The sequence below is a fragment of the Pseudochaenichthys georgianus genome, chromosome 1, assembly GCF_902827115.2.
Source record: "Pseudochaenichthys georgianus chromosome 1, fPseGeo1.2, whole genome shotgun sequence".
NCBI lineage: Eukaryota > Metazoa > Chordata > Actinopteri > Perciformes > Channichthyidae > Pseudochaenichthys > Pseudochaenichthys georgianus.
The window spans coordinates 20,104,167-20,124,130 of record NC_047503.1 but is presented as its reverse complement, the minus strand read 5'-3'; the positions used below and the strand labels follow the sequence as shown (position 1 = coordinate 20,124,130).

The following is a 19,964-nucleotide window of genomic DNA, read 5'->3' as shown; positions in this document are numbered from 1 at the left end:
ATTTCCAAAGTTAGCCAGTTATGTTTTAGTTTGCCGAACGTAAGATAGACATAGCATCAAAACAATGCTACTTGGTTATGTTCAGGAAAAGATCAGATTGTGATTTTAATAAGTACATTTGTCATGTAACTTCTCCTCTTCAATAATGGATATCCGCCTTAACAATCGGTGCAAAAACGGTGAGTTACAACATCAAAGCATTATATCTCCATTTTACATCACATCGTCTCCATTTGGGAAAAAATTACCAAACAGACAAGTTATATAATTCTCAACAGTGTCGTGGTGATTTAAGTCGCATTTCTTCCTTGAAATCCAAAGCCAAAATCAACATATATACCTTCTGTTTTTTATCTTGAAGCATTTCCATAGCATATCACAAGAATGTGGCTCCTGCACAAAAAAATATGTGGTTGAAATTTAATACACATGAAAAGAGGCTTTTAGCCTTTCAAAAAATGTCTAACATTTTCTCTTTCCTTTGCATTTCTTCTCTTCCTCTGCAAACGTTTTCATCTTATGGAGGTTTCACCACATTACTACAGGGACCTTAAACCGCAGGACCAAATCCTTGAGGTACACGGTACACAGGCTCTGTTCCCACAGACCTCAAAAACCCATATCAGCCCCATGTCTGCACATCCCTCCCTTACATCTCCCTCGCAGCCTGTAAATCACCAAAGCTCACTACCGGCCCCATTGAATAAATGTGCTGGAGTCGCTGACTAATTGATAGCGTTACAATCTGAACTGGTTCATCGTGCTGCCAAATTGAAAACATCAGGGGAGGAAGGCATGGGATGATGGTAGTAAAGACTGGGAGGAGGGAGACGGAGCACATGGGGATGTCGGGAGTAGACAGAGGGAGGGAGAGGAGGAGGTTAGGATGATAAAGAAAGAGGAGGAAGAGAGAGAGAAAATGAGGTAAATAGGATGCTGATAGGAGAAAGGGAGGGATGAATGCTGAGGGGGAAGTTCAAGGAGAAAACAGAGATAGAGTTAAATAGAGGGTTAGGCAAAGAGGAGGCGCAGTATCAGCAAGATAGAGCAGGAAATGGCATCTTAAAGTCGCATTCACGAGTACCTCACACGACAAACCACAGAACCACAGACTATTGAACTGTCTTTAAGTCTTCAAATCACCCACAGTCTAGTTTCAACATTAGTTGTCCTAATTTGTATATTTTTGACAATTGAATTAGTAGTTTTCATTTGTTGTCATTGAGTGGAAGTACAACACCAATTTGACATACAACCGCCAACCCTACTTGTGTTTTCTATCTATCCCCTGTAGGTATGTACTAAATCACTGTTTTGCCAATTTTAATATTGATGAGATTCCTAACATATGGAAATCTGCATATGTTCTTCCTTTACTGAAAGGAGGGGATCCCTCATCTGTTAATAATTATAGACCAATTTCAAAATTATGTGTTGTAGCGAAGGTCCTCGAAAAGCTTCTCAGTGAACAACTTAAATTATACTTGGACACAAAGGATATTTTGTCAGAACACCAATCCGGTTTTAGAAAACAACACAGCACAACAACTGCTGCTATTAAAGTGGTGAACAACATAATTGAGGCATTGGACTGTAAAAAGTATTGTGCAGCTCTATTTATTGATTTGTCAAAGGCATTTGACACAGTTGATCATATCATCCTGACGGAAAGACTTCACAGTATCGGCTTATCTAGGCATACTGTAGGTTGGTTTTTAAATTATTTATCAGCGAGAACCCAATGTGTCCAATTTTCTGGGTCCTTTTCTTCCTTCCTCCCGATAGCAAAGGGTGTGCCACAAGGTTCCATATTAGGACCCATTCTTTTTACCATATATGTAAATAATCTATGTAATAATTTAGCAAATGCTTATTACCATTTTTATGCAGATGACACTGTTATTTATTGTTCCTCCGCTTCTATAGAGCAAAGTCTAGATTTCCTCCAGTCTGCCTTTGATGTCATACAAACCCATTTATATCAACTAAAGTTGGTATTAAATGCTGAAAAATCCAAAGTAATGATATTTTCAAATGGCAAAAAGTTACCATCTATTCTACCCAATATTTGTACTGCACAAGGGACTGACATTGAGAGGGTCACTACTTACAAATATCTGGGATTTCTTATTGAACAGAACTTGTCTTTCAAGTTACACATGGGAAATATTGTTTCAAAGCTAAAAATAAAATTAGGTTTCTTTTACAGGAATAAATCCTGTTTCTCTTTTCAGACAAGGAAACATCTGATATCTGCAACGTTTTTACCTGTATTAGATTATGGTGACCTGCTATACATGAATGGCTCTGACCAATGCCTAAAGAGCTTGGATACTGTGTACCATTGTGCCTTACGATTTATCACTGGATGTGGATATCGAGTACACCATTGCACTTTATATGCTGCTGCTAATTGGCCATCTTTGTCTGCTCGCAGACTTTCCCATTGGTTGGGTTTTATTTATAAATCTCTGCTTGGGTTGGTTCCCTCCTACATTTGCACATATATGTGTCAAAGAGAAAGTCCATATGGCCTGCACTCCCAAGATTTTATTCAGATGCTGGTTCCTACAGTGAGAACAAAACTGGGAAAAACAGCTTTTAGATATGCTGCCCCCACAGCTTGGAACAATGTACAGAAGGAGCTGAAACTCTCAGATTTAGTCACTATGGGGGAATTCAGGTCCATTTTAAAGGACAGAGAACACGACACCATTGGTCGATGTGAGTGCTCGTATATCCTGAAATCGTTTTAAAATGTTGCCAGTTTTTGAATGATTTTAATAGTTTGTTTTACTTCGCATATTGACTGGCTAATGTGCCATTTTATTTGTGTTTTACAGCTGTATTTGTCTGCCTTTCATGTCTGTGTTTTATATGTTGTAACTTTGTACATGCTGCCCTTCTTGGCCAGGTCACTCTTGGAAAAGAGATTTTAATCTCAATGAGTTTTTTTACCTGGTTAAATAAAGGATATATATTGAAAACATGGACTTTGTATGGAGGGCAAAAGCAGAGAGAAAAACTTTCAAACTTAAAATGTAGGCATACTCTTAGATATAGACAGAGGAACAGAAAGAGATAGAGAGGCAGAAAGCTGGATGGTTAGGGGGGGGGGGGGGGGTGTCTTTGATCTCAGTGTCTGCCATGCTGTTTTCCTTCAAGGCTTCCTGGTAAGTTTCAGTGGACACCAGCGGGTCCACTCTCAGGGATCGGACGCTAATGGATCAGTTAAAGGGGCCTATGCTTTATGGCCGGGCTAAGTGTTATCATCTGGGGTTAAAGACACTGACCATGGAGCAAACCCCTTCCAGATAGCCGCTCCTCTGGGGGATTACAGTAGGCCCTTTGCCAAAGTAAGGAGGCAATTGAGGGAAAGTGGTGCTCATTCTTTGTTTTGTTTTGGTTCATTTATCTCACTTAAATCTCTTTCTTCTATCTCGCTTTTTTCTCCTTCTCTCTGTTTCTCTCTACTTTTCCCTTGTTCTCTCTACAGACATCAGGGAAGGCCTCTTTGTAGCTTCCCGAGCGCTGTTTGAAACCATTTGTCAGTTGTGCAAGACAGAAAGCTGACGATGGATTCCAGAGGTCGGGGTGACCCCTTTCATACAGCAGTTTATCCGTGGGACCTGTCAGGGCCGACTGCTTCAAATACGACGCAGGGCCCGTCAGATAAGGATCACAGAGACAGAGACATGCCTCCTAAAGTGATCGTTCCCCGTCTGTGTTTTTGTTTAATGAGTGGGCAGAGGGCTGGATTGACAGCACAGAGTCTCGCTGTAATTGAATGTGATAGATTCAGTCATTAAGTTAATTGGCAGCTGGTTTTGATCAAGACCTGTCACAGTCACTCAGAGATGTTATGGCATAATTTTTTGAGTCAATTGGGTAAGTGAATACCAGGTCTGTGAGAGCGCACCGGTCTCTTCAGTTGTGGCTTTTCATCACGTCATGTTAACAGCATGTGCAGGGCTAATGTGTCGCTATTGACGCAAAGGCAACATGGATCGCGGACGCAGAGGTTATTTACAGTGTCTATCAACTTATTGTGTTGTATCTTTATTCCACATAAGTTGCTCTTTGTCGAGTTTTGTTAATGTCATTCAACTTTCAGCATTCCCTTTAAAGTAAAAAGTGAATGCCACTCATTATTTTCAAGGTATATCTTTGAGACACATTAAAAAACAAAACTGTTGCTTTGATTTTCAAACTGTAAATCACACAAGTTGCTGTCTAAACCAGAAAAAGTCCTCAAACATCTTGGTCAGGTAGGAGAGGGGACCTCTCGTAAAATAGGCAATAACACGTGTTTCAAATTGGCCATTGGTTATAGATTGGTTTACAAGGCTGGCTGGTTATCGGCCCAGTGGCATTTCCCCGTGTTGATAAAGCACCAGGGACTCGTGGGTCAATTAGTTTGCCACAGCAGAAATTCCTGCAGACAGCCAATTAAAGCTCTTGGCCTGCAGTCATGAAGCCCTTCCTGTTGACGGCTCACGCAGTTATTCTGAGCCCCGGCAGCTCCTCACTCCTGCCGGTGTACATACGTATTCTACGTACAGTGCTGTAAAGAGAGCGCTTTAGGAGATCCCCATAGTTAGCTGAAATTACTTTGAAAAAAAGTCAAAGTATGTGCCGGTCATTCGGTGCAATGCAGTGATTGAGTTCCTAATTTTCTTGCTTTTAAGTCACAGGAATGCGTATGCAAAAACATAAACACAACGTATAAAGAAATAAACAAAATCAAAACGGGTAAAAACAAGTGCATCTGTTCAAAGGAGCAGTCAGAGCTCAGGGATGATTGGAGTGAGGGCCAATGTGGTGCGGAGAGTAGACAAAAGACGACGGGAGATGATTGCAGGGAATCAATTTTCCATTCTGCCTCAGAGCAAACCAAACCTTGAGGAGGATAAACCTTTATCTTTTAAAACAAAAGTGCTCCCTGTCACAAGCTTTTATTATGAGGGCTTTTGTTCACGAACGGGCTGCAAATGGTTGTTTTTCTGACGTGACGCAAACAGAGCATAACAGTAAACACTGATCCATTGTGGGATGTCAGCGGAGAGGATACTTTTGAAGAGCAGCAGCTGAGTCATAAGTGACGTGTGTATGTGTGTGTGTGTGTGTGTGTGTGTGTGTGTGTGTGTGTGTGTGTGTGTGTGTGTGTGTGTGTGTGTGTGTGTGTGTGTGTGTGTGTGTGTGTGTATGTGTGTGTGTGTGTGTGTGTGTGTGTGTGTGTGTGTGTGTGTGTGTGTGTGTGTGTGTGTGTGTGTGTGTATCATCTTTGTAAAGTCCCGCAAATAAAGACACATGCGTACATGTACACATTTAAAATTCTATGGCCACATTTTGTTAAAAATTTAAGAATCCTTTTCCCAATCATCCATTTTGCAAAAAGCATAAAACTTCAAAGATGATCCATATAATGTGATCAGATTCAGTCACACGCAGGATGGCTTCATGTCTGTCTGTGTGCCAGGGGCCTCAAACAAAACAGAGTTGGTTCCTGGGATCACTTCACTATCATCCTCGCGGCTACGACGACATGCACAACCACTTATAATCACTTATAACAACTCTATAGACACGCCGAGCGTCAGCTGATCCACGCCGACAGGCCCAAGCAGCGGCACCCCGGGAGAATCACCCTTTAAAGCTCAATTATCTCATGGAGCCAGTGTCGTTTCAAAAAGGCCAACAGTAGAAGATCTTGGCCCCTGATAAGGGACACATGGGTTCCATCACTCTTAATTGAAGCAACGTTTCCTTGAAAAGAAACAACCCTGGAGCAATATGACAAAACAAACAGATTTAAGGACATAACAACTGTATTTGTAATAGAAACTTTTTTCATGGTGCATGGAAATTGCTTTTTGTGGGGCATATTTCTTTTTGAAAAAGTCATAGTTCAGAACAGCATGGTGAATGTATTTTTCTTTCTTTTTAACGAACATCATTCTGTCTTGGAGAGGGCACCATGACGATAGGTTTCCAAACCTTCTCAAATGTGATTACTGGTCTGCAAAAACCTCAAACAATGCCGTGGAAAGCATGTCACTTAGCCAAAGTCCTTCTGGTTTGTTTCCTTCTCTTCTCTTTCTTTTCATCCTTATGATCTGAAGTTAAAAATAAAGACTTAAGTCATGTATTTTAACAGAAGACACGCAGAACAAATTTACAGTAAAAAAAAATTGCTGAGCTGCATAAGGAAAATGATAAATCTTGATTTGTGTATCATGCAAACAAAAAGCAGCCTCTCTGCTTTAATGTTGGGAAGAGTTGGTTAAATCCCTACAATAACATCTTCATTTATGTCTGCATGCATGTATAAAAGTTTCAATTCAACAGAAAGAAACTCAGAAAAAGAAGGCTTGTTGATGCGGTCAATCTCAGCTTTCGTATTCCAATGCACGCCCAAGTTTACTCCCAGGATCTGTAGGATGTATTTAGCATTTACAATTTCTCATTTACGGGGATATTATTACCTCTCTGGCACCGAGCCCCGTTTTCGGAATCCCTCCCTTTAATGTTAAATCATGTGGACATTAAAGTCTTTCCTTGACTTACAAGACATGACATCTCTGGAAACATACAACCAGGTCAAAGATGGAGCTCGTTAAAGGATTGCACACGACCACAAATTCACAGAGAGAAAAGGGGATAAAGAGAAAAAAATGTTTAGTTAACTCAGACTTCAGTCGTCGGGGAAGCGCGGCTTTGTAGCTGCTCGCTGGAGATGAGAGACAAAGACAGTTTTGTGCAAACTACTAAATATGGCTCCCCTGTCGTACTCATTTTAACTCGGGAAAATTGTGTTTGTTATCGACAATGGCTTTTAACAAGCGCCACAAGCAAGAAGGGGATATGACTATAAGGAGATAAAACCTCAGAATAACGTACACCGTACTTTTCTCCCTCTGATGTTAAATCAAGACCACGTTTTTAAAAAGGTCAGATATGATTAAAAGCTGCTGCGTGCAGCTATTTGATCACAAACTGTTTTTCCCTGTTCTCAGTGGCACCTAAGTGATGCAACATTGGCTCTTTTCTCAAATCATCCCTTCTTCATCATGACTTAGGTATTCATACTCTAAGCTTTAATCATCATTAAACAAATAATCTAAAACACACTCATTCTCCCAGTTGTTCTCACCTACAGAGTACAAAGAAATCTCCAATTGAGTTGTTTAGTCTTCACAGCGTCCATAGCCAACAGTCAGCCAGGCATACAGCTAACTATTTGTCTCATTAACTGCAGTTTGTATCCCATTAAACCAAGCCAGAAGGACACTTAATGCCCCCACAGACAAACAAATTACAGAGTTTATATTGCAATCTTTGATTAGACTTTACTAGCCGCTTTAGATTTGGAAAAGTTATTTTAAAGTCTTATTTTTCCGTAGAAATCCAACAGATGAAGCAATGCCTGCATGCGAGAGAAGTTTACACATCCCAAAACTGGTCGATAATCCCATTCACTTCATTCTGAGCACTTTTACCCCCCTCTTACTGCTAAATTGCCCAACATCATGTTGCAATTTAGGTTTTTTAATCACCGTTTTAGCAGTTACAGTGCGACTGTCCGATTTCCTGCAACAAAAGTGTGTAGCACCATTAGCGCGAGTAATTCCACACAGCAGGCCTCCAGTTGTGCATGTGATCAGACGAGAAGAAAACAACAAGCTTCACAATGGAAAACGTGAGCTAATGTCCTCGACCGTCCTACCTTGTTGTGGTTTTTCTCTGGGGCATTTACATTCTGTAGACATTATGGGGGAGAAATACCTGCAGCTGGGATACAATCCCTCGCCTCGGTTGTTTTGTGTGTTTGTGCTCAAGCTCACCCTGGTTTTCAGGTGTGTTTAAAGATATACCATCTCATATGCAATGCTGAAATGTGTGACTGTCCCACAAGATTTCCCTAAGTGGGTCTGGATGAGAGCTGGAAAGTTGTTGCAAGGTCAGCGGTGAGTCATGGAGCTGAAGGCAGACCACTGGGGAGTGTGGTGCAGCGCTGGGATACTTTGCTACTGTGTCATCGTTACATTAAGGGATGTCAAGGTCGGGCCTTTAAAGTGTTCCCACAAAGGATCCCCTCTTCTCCCCGCACCGGCCTGCACAAGTAATTTTGTGGACAACCACGCACCTACGAAAAGTGTATTTTCACATAAACCCAGGACCATATGCTTGACAACACAGAGGCTAACCTCCGCGTTTTGGCTTAAGCCGCCTTTCAGTCCAACAAGTCAAACAAGCAAAGCCACGCAGCGGGTGAGATATTGAAATTCTTGCACTTATACTGTACAGTGAAAAGCAAAACAGAGAGAATTCTTATCCTGTTTTAAACTTTGTCTTATATAAACGTAGCCAGGGCTGTGGTGATATCTGATAAAATAGATCAAAATTACATTATTGGCTTTTATAGCCCACTGAAAACATAGCCCTAAGGTATGCTATTTGGCACAGAGCAGCTCGTAATATGTCTAAGAATTGTTACCATCTGGCTTGACTGCAGGGAATGCTTCTCTCCTAAAAACCTCAAAGTCAAAATGATACAAGTAAAAAGCAGTATTCATAACCAGGTTGGCTTTTTATGGATGCCTGTCCACATCAATTTGGCTCCACAGAGTCTTGAAGATAACCCGCGCTATTTAGAAGCAATCATTTTCTTCCTTCTAAAACGTTTAATTCACTATTTCTCTAACGCCACGGCATCTGAGTACAGTATTATTTTTAAAGCCGGATGTTTTCTGCCTTTGACAAAAACAGCAATGTTCATACAGTACAGCATGCCGTAGTGACAAGGAAGAAAGAACAGCATCAGTATTTGGTTTGCCGGTTAGTTTCATCAATACAACCCCAAAACATAACTAGAATATGCAACCTCTCTGTCTGGACAAAAATATGTTATCCCCCGACATTTTAACCCCTTTTTTCTGAGCTACACCCTTCTAATCGCACTCCTGTACACAGTTTCAGCCCCCATTACCTTATTATGAGATTACAATGTCAATGTGCTCAGAATTGTGACAATTACAGTAAGTGGTGGAGTAATTTTGAGCATTAAATGGGGTCTTTGTGTGCTATTTTGCTGTATATTTCCGCGGCCTGTCATAGGTTGAAAGAAGGCATTCAGGCGTATAGTCTAATACTTTCTCAAATGTTCTATACAGTGGGCAGGTATACAGATACATGTGTATATGGGAGCATTATGGTAATATAAATGCAGAGTTACATACTCACAACATTTGCAACACATTTAGAGTCACACTGACAAGCTTGTGTGTGTGTGTGTGTGTGTGTGTGTGTGTGTGTGTGTGTGTGTGTGTGTGTGTGTGTGTGTGTGTGTGTGTGTGTGTGTGTGTGTGTGTGTGTGTGTGTGTGTGTGTGTGTGTGTGTGTGTGTGTGTGTGTGTGTGTGTGTGTGTGTGTGTGTGTGTGTGTGTGTGTGTGTGTGTGTGTGTGTGTGTGTGTGTGTGTGTGTGTGTGTGTGTGTGTGTGTGTGTGTGTGTGTGTGTGTGTGTGTGTGTGTGTGTGTGTGTGTGTGTGAGCACTGAGGCCTGTGGCATATGAAACATGAGTCCCTGTTTAGCAGTGTGAACCGTGGGGGAGAGAGGAGGGCGGGAGGCTGTTTTCTCAATGCCTCCTTGACCTGTCACTATTGATGATGTGTGTATGTGCGTGGATCTGTATGTGTGTGTGTGTGTGTGTGTGTGTGTGTGTGTGTGTGTGTGTGTGTGTGTGTGTGTGTGTGTGTGTGTGTGTGTGTGTGTGTGTGTGTGTGTGTGTGTGTGTGTGTGTGTGTGTGTGTGTGTGTGTGTGTGTGTGTGTGTGTGTGTGTGTGTGTGTGTGTGCATGTGAGTGTGTGAGAATCCAGCAGACATCTACAGGGGGACAGCGAACCCCTCACCCTCCTCCCCTGCTGCCGATATCCTCTCATGCCACCACCACCCCCCCTCCCTCCCTTCCCACCTCTCTGCCTCCTCTCCTCCCCTCTCCTGGCGCCCCGGTATGAGAGAGAAAGCTGTTGTTAATAAAAAGTTTTCAAAGAATGGGATGAAAAGGGAGGTGAAATTGAGCGGCCCTGGCCGTATTATTTCTTCTCCGTATGGGAGCTGGCCTCTCGCGGTCTCTCCGACGCTCTCGGACCGGGAGGGGGTCGCTGGCTCAGTGACCATTACTGCCCCGGGGCCAAAGCAAATGATTTGCCTCTCTGAGGCTTCAAAGGGGAGCAATTACACTTAAGTAACCAAATGAAAAGATAGCCCAGCTTGGCAGCAGTTTGGGGGAAACAGTGGAGGCCTTTGAGGGAAGAGGCACCACACCTCAGGAGTAATATGTAACAGCTCGCATCACAGAGAGAGAAAAAAGAAGAGGAAGAAAATAAACAACAGAATATTCTGCCACTGAAATGAAAAGAAAAAAGGTGCTGAAACCTGCCCAAACCAAAACAACAACATCATTTAGAGCGGTTAACCAATCCAGCTGATCTTTTAGAGTAATTGTGGCCATAGAGAAACACAAACCCGACCGCTGGCCACTTTGGCATAGCTTATCACATAAACACACACTGCATGCAACATTACATCATGGCAAATTTGAGAGAAATTAGATATGAAATCTGTTTTGTTTTTAATTCTTCTTCAAATGTGCTCCACATTATTGTCACTGCTATGTGTTTATGGTCGATTGCTTGAGAACAAGGTTCAATCTCTGTGCCACAGACAGAAACACAGTGCATTCCTTCAATGCTGTGTTTGTTTGTTTACTTGTTGATATAAATATGTCTGTGTACACACACTTCCAAAAGACATGAACATCTTGCATCCCATCGAGCTTGAGAGGACGATGCTAAAACAAGCGTGCGTGACACAATGAATAACATTAATTGCGATCTTAAGAGGCATGAGTTGCGTTTCTGTGAGTGGCATACATAAAGTCAACCTCTCCCCGCTGATAAAAGACTTGAAAAAGGCCCTATTGACTGAAGTGGAGACTGTGAGTTTGGCAGGGGAGCTCACCTGTGGAGAGGAGTCTATAGCTGCATAGAAGGCCCAACAGCTGCCAGGGTTGTAAGTCTAGGCACCTAGCAGAGCCGCAGAATGGGAAATGCAAGGGACTCTTTCAATGCACTGCCACTTAGTAACAGAAGGCATGTGCCAAACTTGCAGAATGAGAATAAAAACTCCCCCTTTGGAGTTCACTAAATATCAGCAGCGACTCTCTTTTTATCCCCACCCCTCCTCTCCCCCTCCTCTCTTTCTCTTTCTCTTTGCTCCCTCTCCTTTAGTCTATTATAATTCCTCCATAAAAGAACAATGGTTGACTGAAAGACCCCCAAACCACAGAGATATACCAACAATCGGCAGGGTGAAGGAAAAGGGGGGGGGTCTCAGCTGAAGTGTGGAAGCCATCAATTACTGAGGGCCTAAAGTTAACATCCCAGCAGGATATGAGCATTAGAATGCAGATATGGGCAGGCCATGGCAGCAGATGCCTAGCGGAGCGGTCAAAAGAGCACGCCGAGCTCATGAGAGGACATATGCAATGTGGGAGACTCTCGCCTCCCACTTTGGAATCCAAAGAAGAATAGAAAATTAAATTGAATGATGATTGTTGTAGCAGTTCAAAAGAGCCCATTGTGCGGAACAAACTGGAATTATGGGTTTGAAATGGTACAAACAACGGACATTGCACATAATGAAAGCCAATACACATGGCTGTGGTGCAGCCTCAATAAATCTCACACATCAGCAGTGAGATCGCCTTGGATCTGGGGTTTGCCGCTCCAACAAGTGGCCCTATGGTCTCCAGTCGGGTCTCAAACGCACCGTGATTCCTCCACACACTGTCCTAACAGGATTTTCCCCTCTCACCACATCTCTCTATTCTGACCGCTCAGCAAGAATCAGCCCTCTGGGCTTCCTCGCACAGCTAATTTACACTAGCCTGCAGGCTACCTTCACAGTGAGAACAGTGCAATTGTATTTTCAGGCTCATTAAGCAATAGCACAAAAAAGGGGGAGCTCTTACCCCCCATCTACTTTCCCGTTCACGCTCTGTTCAGCGGGAGAGAAAGGGGGAGTACAGAAGAGATAAAAGGTGGGATAAAGAAATGTGGCTAAATTATAGTTGTGAGGCTTTATCAGGTTGTTTGTGTTTACATCATCAGTTAGTTTGGGAGCTGGGTTGAGGAGGAGGTGGAGGAGGAAGAAGAAGAAGAAGAGAGCCGGCACAGTTGCTACTCTCGATCTTCTGAGAACCAATCCGGCTGCTCGGGAGCAGCCCTATTCAGGATCAACCCATGCTTGTTTATTTGAAAGAGACCCCGCTTTTTAAACTTCCCACCCTCTCCATTGTTCCACTTCTCATGGGGAGGACTTTGAAATTGTAATCTCAGGATATTCAAACACACACATTTGTTCTGACCTTTGGTGACTGCAATAACATTATTACTATAAGACAGGCATTGCCAATTTGGATCAGCGCTGCATTCAACCACTTTGATTTCAACGCGTTGTAGACATATAAAGTATTTCTATGGTGAGTTAGATTAAGAAATTAGGGGTGATTCTTGTTAGTCATTAAAACTATATAAAATTAAGTTATGGCCTAAGCTGATTAAAATGTATCGTTGAGTTAAAAAAAATTAAGGAGACCTAAAGTCTTTTAAAATGTGAAGAAACATCAATTTAGACACTAAAAAAAGTGTATCCGGTTACCATTACAGAGATTTTCACCATTACATTTAATTAAACAATTATATATAAGGCCTGTTAACTGAAAATAAACCCCTTCATCCTTCTCATTTTCTTCATTTACATTTTTTTGTTTTAACATTTAACCTCATGGAAAGAAACATTTTCTATTTTATTCATAAATATATATTGTGTAATCGCCTTGTGAAAAGTGCAGTTTCTCCCTTTATTGTTTGTGATTATTTATTTTTTTAGAAAGATCTGTAAATGAATATAAAAAAATAGAACATAACATTTTCCTCAACCAAATCTAAACAACAGCTATTGACTTATATATGAGGTGCAAAATAAAAATATGTTCTATTATATATACCAAATTGGTGTAATTTATACAATAGTTACTGGTTTTGACCTCAAGTGGATTTGAAGCCAGCAGTGAAAGAGAAAAGTGATGCTGCTGCCTTGGCTTTTTTTTTTTTTTTTTTTTTTTAAATGTACTGCATCACAACATTGGCTGCTAAGAGCATATGAGATTGTGGTGAAATTCTTGGGTTGTGAATGAGACCACAGAGCTGCCACACAAAGTTCCTCGTCCCAAGTGCTCAACCTAACTCGCCCACTCGCATTGTCTCTAGACTTTCCTCAAGAATGTGGATTTCTATGGCCGACGGCAAGCCAGACAAAATTGCCAATTGCATTGTCACCTCTTGTGGTTTTTCTCCTCAACAATCTCTATTGGCAGCAGAGTTCAGGATCTGCTTTTAAAGATGCTCGAGTGGGAAACAGTGTTCAAGATGGTATCTAAAGAAGTAGTCAGTTTATGAGAAAACATCAATTTCAGCCTGAGTTGAAAATGCATTTTCCACCACCACCACAGTGGAAAGAAATAAACTCTGTTGTGTTTAGGTTTGAGTTAAAAAAAAACAGCAGCTATAACACCGCAGGACACTCCATCTCCTGTTTGCTTTTTTACAGTCCAAAAAACGAAGCCATGATGAAGATAGCTTGCATCCTTCGCTACAGTGCAGCAAAACTAGTTCCCTCATTACCCTGCATTCAAACACGGGGCACTCTGATGCCACAAGAGGAAGTGGCTTTGGCAGAAAATGTCAAACCAGCGTTTAAGTGCAGGGATGAAGCGGCTCTGAAGTGGATTGGATCAACTTGTTAAGTCAAATGAAAGGTCAAGATATTTTTCCACAGCACTGAGCAACCCTCAGAGCAGCTATTTAAGCTGCTGTTAAATGGAGAGCGCCATGCTGGTTACCGTATGTAAGGAAGGCACACGTGTCGACAGAGGCAGGAAATTAAACCAATACACAGAAAGATAAATAGTCACCTCTTGTTTTCACGCATAAATTAAGACTACACTTCCCCACAGAGGTGTTCCTGTTCTTACAGACAAGGGAGAACAATGTGAGAGTGACGTGTCAGGGTGACGCTCAGTTGTCCCGCTGCTACACCGCGCTGTCATGTCAGCAAAATGTCCATCTCGTGGAGGCCTTTAGCTACAGGTCTTTGTGCCACTGTCGACACATCTCACAGGGATTGGGTTCCACAGCTCGCTCAATCCTCTAAATGATCTGTTTGTTTGTCAGAGAGCCTCACTACAGCAGGGAATTCACACATTGTTGATGGAGGACAGACACAAGCTCACCTGGACTCCCACAAAGTCTGACTTCATCAGCTGTTGCACCTCAAGTCCTCACTGGATCATCTTTTTGGAGAAAAACAAATGCGAGAATTACGTTATAATCTTGTTGAATTGTTTCCTCACATAACTTATCATTCAGCCAATTGGCCCTTGCTCTTTACGAGCTGGCTATGTGGTTCCATCTAAGCATCGAGCATTTCATACACGTACAAAAGTTTTCTTTTCCAGTGCCAGCCAAGGGGAAAGTGCTTCCCATCGAGCTTGCACCGACCTTCAGGGACAGATCTGCTTTCAAACTCACTAACACCTTTTGACACAGTTCACTCGCCTGCATGCTGTTACAGAAATGTCTTTTGAGGTAGGGGAGAGGGGCTCCGAAGCTAAATACACTGGAGCAAACACCAGGGGAGGAGAGGTAACTATACTCCATGTGTAGATTTATCTCTGGGTGAAACTGTATCGGATGAATCTCTGTTTGAGTCTGTGTGCTCCACGGGACAACTCTCATCCCCTTCTTTCACAACACTACGGAGGTGAGATAGAGAGAATCGTCACGTTTGCTGGGATTTAAACCCAAACCAGCTGGGTTATGAGAGGCCCCGGTGAGTGAGGAGACAGAGGGCCGGCTTTGTCGGAAAGAAAACGAAGGAGCGCACTCAACATCAGGATTTACTCAAGTTGAATCATCAACCAGTCGTGGCTCTTACCTGACGATGGCTCAACTGTTCTTTGCACTTGAAGGCTCAAGACGCCGACCATTAGTTCTCTCAATAAAACGTGTTGTCTATCAAACAATCTTGTTTTATATTTATTTGAGAAACAGCAGCTAATTTTCGTAGTTAAAGTTGTATGAGGGGAACCTTTTTTCTTTTGATGTATGTATGTTTTTGACATATCACAAACACTTTTCAAGTCAAAGTCTAGATGAGGATGTAGTTGATGGCATTAACAAACATGGGAACACTGGTATTCTTGTCTGTGTGAGGCAACAAAGTTAACACTGACTTATTTTAACTTGCATATAAGTAACACCATTTAAATAGAAAATATATTTTACTAATCGTACCCAATTCGTTTTGTTGCTGTTTGTTTTGTTTTAATTTACAATCTTAACCACATGTTTAAAACTGTGACTGCCATCTGGGAGAAAACATGTTTCCCTCTAACTGTTATTGGGAATGCAGTTTAATTGTACAACAATGTCATTTTCGATGAGAGAGTTGGGAAAGGCAACTGATTGTGGTTTCTACACAGGAAAATCTAATAAAATAACAATTCATTGTTTCATCCAACTAAGCAATTAACCATTACAAGGACTATACTAATGAATGAAAGTTCTCAGATTAACCACTGGCGCAGATCAATCCATCATCTCATTTAGCCTCTATAATCGTATATTTGATAGTGTTGATGAGAGTGGAGCTCTTGTGAGGTCTCATGTTGGGACTGATGATGTCCAGGAGGCCACAGTGTGCTGCTGACACATTTAATGTGATATCAGCTTGGACCTTTGTTGAAAGGGGATTAATAGATGATGGACATCACAAAGTACACGGAGCTTTATGTCCCAAGTTGCAAAACAAGGATCATATTGAGGAGACATAATCATTATTTATGGCACAAGAAAGAACTAACTAGAAAACTAAACACATCCACTTTACGATACCTTACAAGCTGACTTTAGTCCATTTGAATCTGAATTGATCCCCCTATCAAATTGAATCCATCCATCTGAACCTTTTATAGCTCCACATTAACTAACTATAGCAGTGTAAATACTGGAAATGTGTCAATAAGTTGTATTTGTCACATTAATTCATTCAAGGTACAACTCCTTGTTCATGCAATTTTTTTTCAATAATTGTATGGGACTATTCAGCAAAATGACTTTTGTTTCTTTATATATTTTAAGTTCATTTTGCTGATTAACTTATACTTTCAAGTGAAGTTTTGAATGACTTATATACTTACGTATTTGTACCTAAACGTGAGCAAAAGAAAATGAGTACTGACATAACTGACTTATTATCACCAGTACTTATCAGGAAAGTGACCTATTACTCAAGCAGATATTATCCTGCAAATACTTTTGGCTGAGCACAACAATGGCAAATTAAATAGTTTTCTTAACAATTCACTCGGTTAAATATCTTTCAAGACAGTAGGCCTACAAAATGTATTTGTAACCTGTTCTGAAGTCCAAGGAGGTGAAGTGAGATGATTTTGCATCACTGCTGTGAACATTTCACTAAACTTGTCAAACTGAATTAAATCCCACCTTCAACAGTTTCGGACTAGACGTGAAACAGTTAACTGTCAGCGCCTGCTTCCTCCCAGCAGCTCCATGCAGTGGACTATGAAATATTTGGAGGACAATTGGTTAAGTGGAGTTAACCGTTGCCTTTTCTCCCCGAGGTATCTTCCTTTTTGATCCTGCCGAGCCTGGCGCCTTGCAAAACACAACTTGTCTGGCTTATTAAATAGTATGACCTGCAGAAAGAAAACGCCTGTTGCTTCTCAACTGAGGCCATTGTGCAGCGAGAAGAGCTCATGACAGGCCTTCAATTGCTGTAATGCTGTGTGACCAACAGTCACCTAATCAATTTAGATCGTGGGTTTGCACCTTTTCTTTCTTGATTTGATTATCTGATAAATTGTTTACTCGTTTTTTTCCCCAGTCTTTTTAATGTTTTACGTAGCTTATTTGATTAGTAATTATGTGTGATTTTATTTGATCTCTTAATGTTTTTATTTGTTCCTTCTCCTTTGATACAACTATCACTTTGATATTGACATGTGACTCTTTGGTTCCTGCTCAGCTTTACAGTAGTGGAATAATTCAAAGAATAGCAGCGATGGTGTGCCGGGCTAATGGATGTAAATGGTCAAGAGAGTCCTCCCCACTGGTTAATTGCGCTAAAATTGGTCTAAGCTACTTTGTGAGGGCCATCAATAGCCGCGCGCCGCATGGGGTCTGTATGATTAACTTCTCCTTCCTTTCAAAGGCCTCTTGATGTTCCCTTGGAAGGCAGCTAGCCAATCAAAGCCGCACTCCAATACGTCACAAGGCCAAATGAACTAGCTGATTGGTGGGAGTGGAAAGGGGGAACAGCCCCTGTCGTTTTATAGACGACTCCGTACAGCGCGTATAAGCTACTGGGCACCGCTGTCAGCGCGGAGACGCATATTGGACACTGTACACTCGTCGACTCCATTTCTCTGAACGGGCCACACGGAGGTGCATGGCCCCATCCCCTTCTGTCACGATGAATCCTGTGCAGGGGTCGCCGTCCCAGGACGCCAAACAGCTTCATCAGAAAGAGGAGACGGATACGGAGGGCGAGGACAACCAGCCCAAAGACATGACCACTGAGAAAGGATACAAACCTCAGCGGACCAGCCTCCCGTTTAGCGTAGAGTCGCTGATTTCCAAGAAGACCACCTGTCGGACTTCTTATCCCCTCTCAGACTTAGCTCAGGCCCTGCCGAAGCCCTTGGTTGGGCAAGGCGTGCAGTTCTCTCCAAGGACTCTTTACGCGGAAAGCAAGGTTTCCGCGAAGGGCTCACCGGGTGTTTCCAGCAATTCCAGTGAGGACAGTCCGCAGTTTTGTGAGAAAGAGCAGAGCACTTGGTACCAGACGTCCTCCTTTTCTACTCCGCCTCGTAAGTCCGTCCCTCTGCTGCTTTGAGAAATGCAAGGTTACTTTTCCCACAATCCCATGTTATACAGTCGATAATAAAGGCTGCCGAGAAAAGGCTTTATTAGACAACAGATACACAAAATGATTTGTTGCACCAGTCCTATTAGCTTTGCCCCATAGCTCTAAAGACCCTGCGTATATGTCTTTATTCTTTCTTGCATTATGTGTTTTACAAAATGCCGATACATTATGGTAGTGTTGCCACTGAGCATGTGAAGCAATTTGGTTTGTTGGGTTATTTTTGCAAGCATCTTTATATGATATACCCACAAATGCAGGTGGTATATGCAAGCACATAATAATAACTTCAAGATGCTTCAGCGTTATAAAGAATGCCAGCATAACTGAACATCATCAACAATATATGTAATAGTAGCCTACTTATGGAAGTGTGTCTATTCTATCGTGTGTTTGCATTTGATATTGAATCTTTGCCTGTTCACTTGCTGTCTTTATCAACATACGCTTCAATGTAATCTCACCACAGCGATTTCTTTGTCATTTTCCAACAGGGAGCACAAGTCCACCTCAGTGTCCTTTAAGGAAACACAAAAACAACAGGAAACCTCGCACTCCCTTCACTACCTCCCAGCTGCTGGCGCTGGAGCGCAAGTTTCGCCAGAAGCAGTACCTCTCCATCGCCGAGAGAGCCGAGTTCTCCAACTCTCTCAACCTGACGGAGACTCAGGTCAAAATTTGGTTTCAGAACAGGAGGGCCAAAGCCAAGAGACTGCAGGAGGCCGAGCTGGAAAAGTATAAACTGGCCTCCAAGCCCATGCTGCCCGCCTTCGCGCTGCCTCTCCCCCTCGGAGCGCACATGGGCTCTCCAACGTGGTGTCCGTCAAACGCCTTCGCGAGGCCCAGCATGCCGATCCCAGGACTGTTCGGCGGACCCGTCACTTATGGGATGTACTATTTATCTTAGTAGTACTGTCTGTTTATGTTTTAAAAAGTGAACGTTTCTTCTTTCAATACACTTATGAACAAGGATGATGCGTTTTCTACACCTCGGACTATTTTTATAGGGGTTCAGAGAAATGTTCTAACCTCCAGAATTTAAAAAATATGATGTGGGTCACATTTAGCTATTTAATAGTGTGCGTAATTGGACTGAGTGAGTTTAGTTGTGCGCATTTTAAGGCCAGTTCTGTGGATTGTGGAGGCCTACATTACTGAGGCAGGACTCCAAAAGTAAATGTCAGGTTTTTAAACGACATGCCTTAAATATCTCTTTCCAGTCCACAGTAGTTTGTAAAAGTGTGTCCAGAAGCAAGTCTGCTGAGGCGGAGGTTTAAAAGCAAAAGAAAAGTACTTAAACAGAGTCAGTGCCTTAAGTGTATCACTTGAAGTATTACTTATCAATCAGGATTGACATTTCTGGTACAACTGCAGGTTCCCAGAGTTGCTGTTTGAATGTTTGTGTCACCATTTCTACGTCTTTTTCAAAACATGGAGCAAAATTATATTTTAGGAAAACAATGTGTATTAGATATTTTTTTATTATCACAACGTGGCCTTTATGGGAGTGATGATAGATTTTATTCGAGGTGTTTTGCTGTAAATGTAAATACAATGTGTAGAGTTCATAACGCCTTGCTGCCTCGCTTGAAGAGCAGCAGGAAATGTGGTATTTATTGATAATCTTTGTATCTGTACTGTGTACATACATCCTTCTATCTAAGTGTTCAGTAACTTGTAAAGGCTGATTTTTAGTAAATAAACATTATACAAGATCTGAAAGTGCTGACTCATTTAAAAAAAAAAAACCCGCGTTCGCTATTTTGTTGAATTAGTGGAGCAGGAGTTGCGCTTATTCAACACATTTCAACAGACTTCATTAATATAATGTTTATTTATGTATTTCTAGTGAAAGCACTGCCAAACCGCAATAAATGAAGCATTGCCTGCCCAC

The 19,964-nt window shown here is 41.9% G+C and overlaps 1 protein-coding gene and 1 long non-coding RNA gene across 2 annotated transcripts in view; one reads left to right on the top strand and one right to left on the bottom strand.

Moving 5' to 3' along the window:
* The window catches only part of LOC139434510 (uncharacterized), a 385,392-nt gene that overhangs the window by 315,855 nt on the left and 49,573 nt on the right, over positions 1–19,964 (bottom strand). The window lies entirely within an intron of this gene.
* On the top strand, positions 17,521–19,869 carry LOC117454352 (homeobox protein MSH-C-like). The gene is made up of 2 exons (XM_034093566.1): positions 17,521–18,014; positions 18,565–19,869. Exons 1-2 carry the CDS (start codon positions 17,594–17,596, stop codon positions 18,975–18,977), a joined length of 834 nt encoding a protein of 277 aa, XP_033949457.1. The 5' UTR covers positions 17,521–17,593; the 3' UTR covers positions 18,978–19,869.

Coding starts and splice junctions, on each gene's coding strand:
- LOC117454352 (XM_034093566.1), top strand. CDS start 17,594: ATGGCCCCATCCCCTTCTGTCACGATGAATCCTGTGCAGGGGTCGCCG. Junction 18,015..18,564: donor CTCCTTTTCTACTCCGCCTC/GTAAGTCCGTCC, acceptor ATTTTCCAACAG/GGAGCACAAGTCCACCTCAG.